This window comes from Takifugu rubripes, chromosome 1, assembly GCF_901000725.2.
Source record: "Takifugu rubripes chromosome 1, fTakRub1.2, whole genome shotgun sequence".
In the NCBI taxonomy this organism is placed as follows: domain Eukaryota; kingdom Metazoa; phylum Chordata; class Actinopteri; order Tetraodontiformes; family Tetraodontidae; genus Takifugu; species Takifugu rubripes.
The window spans coordinates 5,392,592-5,399,221 of NC_042285.1; the positions used below are offsets into that span (position 1 = coordinate 5,392,592).

General features: G+C 43.6%; 1 protein-coding gene across 20 annotated transcripts in view; it reads left to right on the top strand.

The window, feature by feature from the left end:
* tcf7l2 (transcription factor 7 like 2) overlaps positions 1–5,656 on the top strand; it is a 77,418-nt gene extending 71,762 nt beyond the window's left edge. For 11 of the 20 annotated variants that reach the window (XM_029833883.1, XM_029833908.1, XM_029833861.1 and 8 more), the window contains 2 exons: positions 214–286; positions 3,353–5,656. In XM_029833883.1, the coding sequence (XP_029689743.1) occupies positions 214–286; positions 3,353–3,797 (518 nt within the window). In that variant the 3' untranslated portion in view covers positions 3,798–5,656. Of the gene's footprint in view, positions 1–213; positions 287–799; positions 873–1,408; positions 1,471–3,352 lie in introns of those variants that run through there. The other 9 variants (XM_029833866.1, XM_029833893.1, XM_011621770.2 and 6 more) reach the window with 3 other exon arrangements.
* The last annotated feature ends 974 nt before the right edge of the window (positions 5,657–6,630 follow it).

Consider the following 6,630-nt stretch of genomic DNA (forward strand, 5'->3'; position numbering starts at 1 on the left):
TTTCACCTTTGCGCGAAAAGGCAGACTTGAGAATGGCTTTCATTGGGTTCAGGGGAGGGGTTTCTTGCTCAACCATCCACTGCCGAGCTTCATAGATTCACTGTTACCTGTTTTTTTTCTCCTTATTTCTCTCCTCTTTGGGATTTCTGTTGCTTATGGTTTTGGTTCTATTTCCTCTCTCTGCTGGCTTCCCCCTCCTTGTCGCGGCGTCAGACCTGAGCGCCCCTAAGAAGTGTCGAGCGCGCTTTGGGCTCGATCAACAGAATAACTGGTGTGGCCCGTGCAGGTGTGTATGGTGTGTGCTTGCACAGGCCGGGGCCAGGTGAAGGCTGGCTAACTGTACACTGAGACTTCCTCCTTTGCTCTCCGCTACTGCCTTTCCTTCCTCTTCCCCCTGCCTCGTGTCTGTTCCGCCAGAACTCTCAGCTTCCTCCAGCCATGTCCTGCCGGTCTATCTCTAGGTTCTCACTCTGTGGTTTTTATTTTTTAACCTCTTTTTGGGGAACTAGGGTTTTTACCAGTGTATGCCAGAGTGTTTGTGTGAATGGCGTCTGTGTGTTTAATATTTGGAAGGAGTTACAGGGGTTTTATTACAGGATATCAGAAATCTAAAACTGGCAGGTTTGGGCTTGGAGGATCTGATGGCTTAGTCGTAATGATGGAGAATATCCCAGTGTTGCCAGCCTGAACCTAAGCCCTGGCCACATGTTTTTGTCTGTGCAATGACGTGTCCATTTTCTTTTCTTTTTTGTTTTGTTGTCTCTGTGTGTGTGTTTGTGTCGACCTGTTCGGCTAACAGATGCAAATACCCCAAAGAAGTGTCGTGCCTTGTTCGGGCTTGACCAGCTGAGTTTATGGTGCAAACCATGCAGGTATTACTGCTGTAGAACCAATGGGAGGAAGACATCCTCAAAGAGCACCTTCTTCTCCTTGATTATTACACACTGTGCCTCTAAAACACAGCTCCCTCCGTGTGGTAACAGATGGCAAACTCTTTTGCTCCGTTCTCCACACCGAGGAACTTCCTGCTATAAATTCCGTCTCAGCAATTTTCCTCATATATCTTGGTCCAAGCCCAGTGGCAGAAAATGGATTTCCAAATGAGATTACCAAATATTTGATCGCAAACGGAAACCTACTCGAGATTTCCCGATGTAAATTTGGAAGCACCTTTCTACCAAGCCGACCGGTCGAAATCCATTTTCTCCCCAGGCTGTGGCTGATTCCCTTCCATCCTAACTGTTGTGTTTGTTCTAATTGGCGTCCTTTTTTTTTTTTTTTAATAACAATGTAATGCTTAAAAATTTAGCCCTGCTTTCTCTGAGGGCCTGCTCAGTGACACTCTTTTCTGTGCCCTCTTCCTCCTCCTCCTCTTCCTCCAAACTCCTCTTCGATAACCCTTACTTAGTCCCTACCTGTTGTCTTTCTGTTCTGACACAAGCAGTCTTTGAATTGGGAATATTTTCATGGTAGGTATTTGTTTCTGCTAAGTACTGATTCTTTGTGTCGCCCTGTCCTCTCAACTGCCACACATTGTTTGTTTCTCCACATTTCATCGGTTCTGATCATTCAGTCGATCCAAAATTCGAACTATTGCTGTCTTTCAACCGGCACCACACTCACCCACAGCGCTCCCCGCGTTTCCACTCAGCTCTCTTACCCCCCTGCCCCCCCCCCCCCTTCCCAGATGACGCCCACAATATGAGAAACACTGCATTATTCCTTAAACAATAATAGAGGATCATGAGTTCAGGATAAGTGCGATAATTTAGTCTTCGTCTTCGGAGTCCAGAGGTTAAAAGTTCTCTCTGGGCTCCATTTCCTAAAAGATGCATCTGGTGTAATTTCCCCCGAGACGAGGAAATCAATAACGTACACAGGCACATACGATGAATCGATACGTCTGTTAAAAAATGGATATTAGCTCATTTGTTGCAGCTTGACGGACAGTTATCAGGAGCGAGACGAGCATATAGTAGCCAGTGGATAGTCTTCACCGGCCAGCGTTCCCCTAGTTCCACCGCGATTTCCGCTGTGTTGTAGTGTCTGGTGTTGTGTGCTTGTTCTGTTGAACCCCCACTCTTTCATCCTAGAGCGCGAGGCTTCCTGACTCCTCTCATGTGATGTGCCGATGTCCCTCTTCCTTTTGTTTTCCAGTAATCTGCTCTCTCTTCCTAGTTAGAGAGAATAGTGCCCCATTTAAATGATTTTGTTGTGACAGCATTTAGAATAGTAGGATTGTAAAACCTTCTTAATGCAGGTTAGTCCTGTCTTTACACATCTGTCTGTCCCTGAGTCTTAAATGCTAAAAACCTCTGGCCTTTAGGCATTCTCCTAAATGGAGAGCTGAGAAAGGTCACTCTCAGGGTCACGGTGAAGCTGCGGTGTGCAGAGATTCCCCCTTAACCAAACCTGAATGCGCAGAAGAGTCACCATAGATCGCCCCAACACACCCTCGCTCCCTCATCGGGGGTTCTGCCGAGCGCAAACGGGTCTGGCCTCCGGACTCGGCAGGCAAGGAAGGGAGAGGGTCCCAACCCCAGGCAGGAATGCAAACACAATGCCCTGACCCCTCATCCACACACACTTGTGTCTGTGGGGCAGAAAAACAGGGTAGTGTGGATCTTGTTGACTCTTGCCTCGCATCCAAACTCCATCACCCCGGGAGACACGATACTAAAGCCCAGATAGTGAAGAAAGAGCTCTGGTAGCTTTAAATTGCTAAAGAAACCCCCAACTCTGAGCTAAAAAGGATTTGTTTCTAGGCAGGGAGCAACATTACATCTAACCTGCTTCATGGTGTCCTCATGCTCATCTCTGTGTGCTTCTTATTTCCCTCTCGTCTTCCCGAGCTCTTCGCTTCATCGCTGTCCTGTCTGGTGGTTGTCTGTTCAGAACTCGATCAACCTTTCTTGTCTTTCCTCTTAGCACAAGCCACATGGAGCTATTTAAATGCACCTGAAAAGCACAGATCGCTGGAATCGGTGATCATTTTCCACCGCAAACAGGAAGTGACCAACCCATTGAGTGGGGTTTTAAATTTTAAATGGCATTTCGCTGATTTTTTTTTTTTATAAAATCAAAGAGATGAACACACCGAACATGTGAGCAAATTTTAGCCTGTTTAATTACTGTAACAGCTAAATTATTTGAGTGCTTCAGCTTACAGTTTAGAGCTGTGGCTGTGGAGTTTCCAGCAGCCGGTCACTAGGGGGCAGCGCCATCTTTTGGCCTCCCTTTTGGGGTGTTCTTTTATTCAATTGGAAGGTGCATTTAAGGCAGCTGTGCTAAGAGGCGATGCAGTTTGAAGAAGTGAAATTAAAAATGTTTTTTCTCTCACTTTGTCCTCCAGGAGAAAAAAAAAGTGCATTCGCTACATCCAAGGTGAAGGCAGCTGTGCCAGTCCTCCCTCTACGGACGGAAGCTTACTAGACTCCCCCCCATCCTCCCCCTCCTCAGTGGTTCCCTCCCCCTCCCCAAAAGAGTCCAAACCTCAGACTGAACAAATGCAACCTCTCTCACTGACTATGAAACCGGCCCACCAGCCACTCCACCACCCGCACCTCCTGGCTGGGCCCACGCCACCTTTAGTTCAACTGGAAAACTCCGCTGCAGCTAGCAAAACGCCCGGCGCCTCCTCCCACAACGGAGCCCTGGAACACGTCAACGTCTCGTCCTCGCGGCAGCGGGGCTCCTCTGTGGTGCCCTCAATGGCCCGGCCATCAGCATCGCTGTGTCATTCCCAATCGCTCCTCCCCGCTCAGCCTCTGTCGCTAGTGACCAAGTCTATAGAATAGTCGACCCTATTCTGCGCTCTTTTCTAGCTCTGCACTCACCTTTCTAAGCCCTCCCTGTGCTATATTTCACTTGACGTCAGATTCTTTTTCTGTTTCTGTGCCACGAGGCTTTGAAATTTTAGTTGTTTTATTAAAAGTTCATTGGTCAATATTTGACCCATCATTATCAAAAAAAAATCTAATTATTATTAAAAAAAAAAAAGAAAGATACGAGCTGTAGTATAGCTTTGTGAATCTGCCAAAATTTTTATGAATCTTGTTTTTGTCTTTTTTTTGTAGTGTTAAACAGTGCAAACAGAAAAAAAAATATTTAGTTCAACTTCAAAAATGTTTAAAAGACGGATATTATGGCTAGGTTATTCATTGAGCCCTTTTTCTCGAAAGAGTTGGTTCTTCTGGTTTATTTGTATTAAATACGAGCTTGCGAACCAATCAGTTGACATCTGTTGAAACTGAAGGAGGGCAACGAGGCTAGCGGCGGCACCTCTTTGAGGAACAACTTTAATTGTGATGTTACTTGTTCTTGTTCAAATGTACAGAATTATGGGAAGGGGGGGGATCTTACTGTGTTAAATATGCATTCTTCCACTGCGTTGTCTTTTTTTCGTTGTTGTTTACCTTTGGGGAGGAGTCGGGCAAGTTGGGTGGGGTCAGGGGGAGGTCGGGGTGGGAGGGTTAAGGGTTATTAAATTCAAAATGTCACAACGCTAGGACCAGTAGTATTTATTGCTTTAGAGATTGCTTGTTGTATCTTGTACGTGTCTCTTTTTCAGATTTGTTTTCTTAAAACATTGTACAAATATTTTTTCTTAAGGTAAGCGACTTATATATGAATGATCAATTTTTACAAGGAGGTTTTAAAAAGGCTGATGTTCTTTTGGGATTTTTTTTGTTTGTTTTTTTTGTTTTGTTTTTTCCTTTCGTTTTTTTGTCATTTCCTTTCCTCGCTAAAAACCTGGATTCCACCCAGTGTACTGTGTAGATCTCATGAACAGAAGTATGCACAACTTCATTTCCAGAAATGCGTCTATAAGCCATTTTACAAAAAGAAGAAAAGATAAACTTGAAACAGTAGACAGTGGGTACCGTGTCTTCAGTAGTCGGAAAAAGTGTCTGAAGCCTGTCTTTTTTTCAATTGCACAGTCACATCTCTCAGACTGCAGATTCGTGTACAGATTTTTCCGTGCCAAATTTTGTGATAACTCGCTGCCCCCTCTGAACCATTCTGTAGGGAATTTTTTGTTTTGTTTTTGTTTTGCTGTTGTTTGTTTTTTAATTTGATACCATTCTTTTGCTGTGACGTTACATAGATTGCTATGTATGTAGTATAAATGTTGCTATAACAAATGTGTTTGGTAGCAAATTGTCAAATATTAAAATTTAAACTTAATAAAAAGGCGAACATCATACTGTATAAACCCACAAGGGCCAAATTATGTATATTAGGAGGTTCATAAAAAACTATTAAATACAAAAAAAAAACACAAACTGCCACTTTTAAGTACACTACTACATATAGGTAGATAGAAAAAAATAGGCATGTTGATGTTGCAAGAGGCTGTAAAAAAAGCTACAAGAGAATCATCCACTCGGTGCCATTGTAGTTGACATGACGCGACTGTAATCTGTCGATTTCTTCTCTGGTTTATTAAGATGCTAATGATAAATAGTTTGAATGTTTCCTTAACGGCTGTGATGTTCCTGTTCTATTTTATGCTCTTATTCTTTTGTTTGTTTGTTTTTCCTGTTATTTTAAATGGTTCCAAAACCATGTTTTTTTGTAATGAATAAATGTTTATGCTGTACAGTCTCTGTAGCATGCAGTTCTGTATTAATAAAAGCAACTTAGTATGTGCAAATCTCTGTCCCTCTTTCTGTGGAGCACACGAGGGGAAGGGCACATCAGATGCAAGCATGGCGGCTCGTAGGTGCAGAGCGGCAGCGTAGCCTCGTGGTTTCACGAACATTTACAAAGGCAGCAATAAAAACTACTGTGCATCCCATGCCATTCAATTTCCTGGAACATTCAGTGATTAAAAAATTTATCCAAGCACACAATATTAAAAATATTGTATTAATACCTACATAGAAGCTCCGCACTGCTCGGATCAACACTTTTCAAGGCTTGAACAATTGGCCACTTTCCTACAGAGCCAGTTACGCCACAGATGTGCACCACATCAGCTGAATGCGATGCATTTGTGATGTTTATCCCTGGATTAAGTCCTTTTAATCAGAGATACTGACTGTGAGAGGACACTCATGCAGGCATGTGGAGACCATGCAAAGGCCACATAGAAAGACTCTGGAAGGGAACCCAGAGAGTCTTAGTTTCAAGTGTACCATTTAACAACCACGTGACATCGGCCAAACCTTGGCCTTTCCTCTGTCATTGGATTAATGATAAGGGATAATTAAATGGTCTCTATTGGGACATCCTCTATTCTCTTGCATTCATATATACTTGGAGGTCAGAGGTCAGGATTAGCTCCAATACAGTGGAGAGGTATTAACAATCTACTAAGGCACTTGTAGCTTTGTATTACTGCACTGCGGTTTACAGAGCGCTCATCATTTACCCATTAGGAACTGTTTTATCCAGGCTTCATCCAGGCTTCTGGATTATCCTCATTTCCTGCATCGACACACCTGTACAAGCACTGCCACTTTCAGAACTGTTTATGTTTCCAAATGTACTTTTCTTTCCTGTGTTAGAAAAAGCACAAAGGCAACACAATCCAGGGAAGCCGGCTGAATTGTGTCGTACGGGTCAGTCTGCGCTCACACAACCGCTTAGCAAGAAAAATAAAAAAATAAATCTTTGTGACAGGCA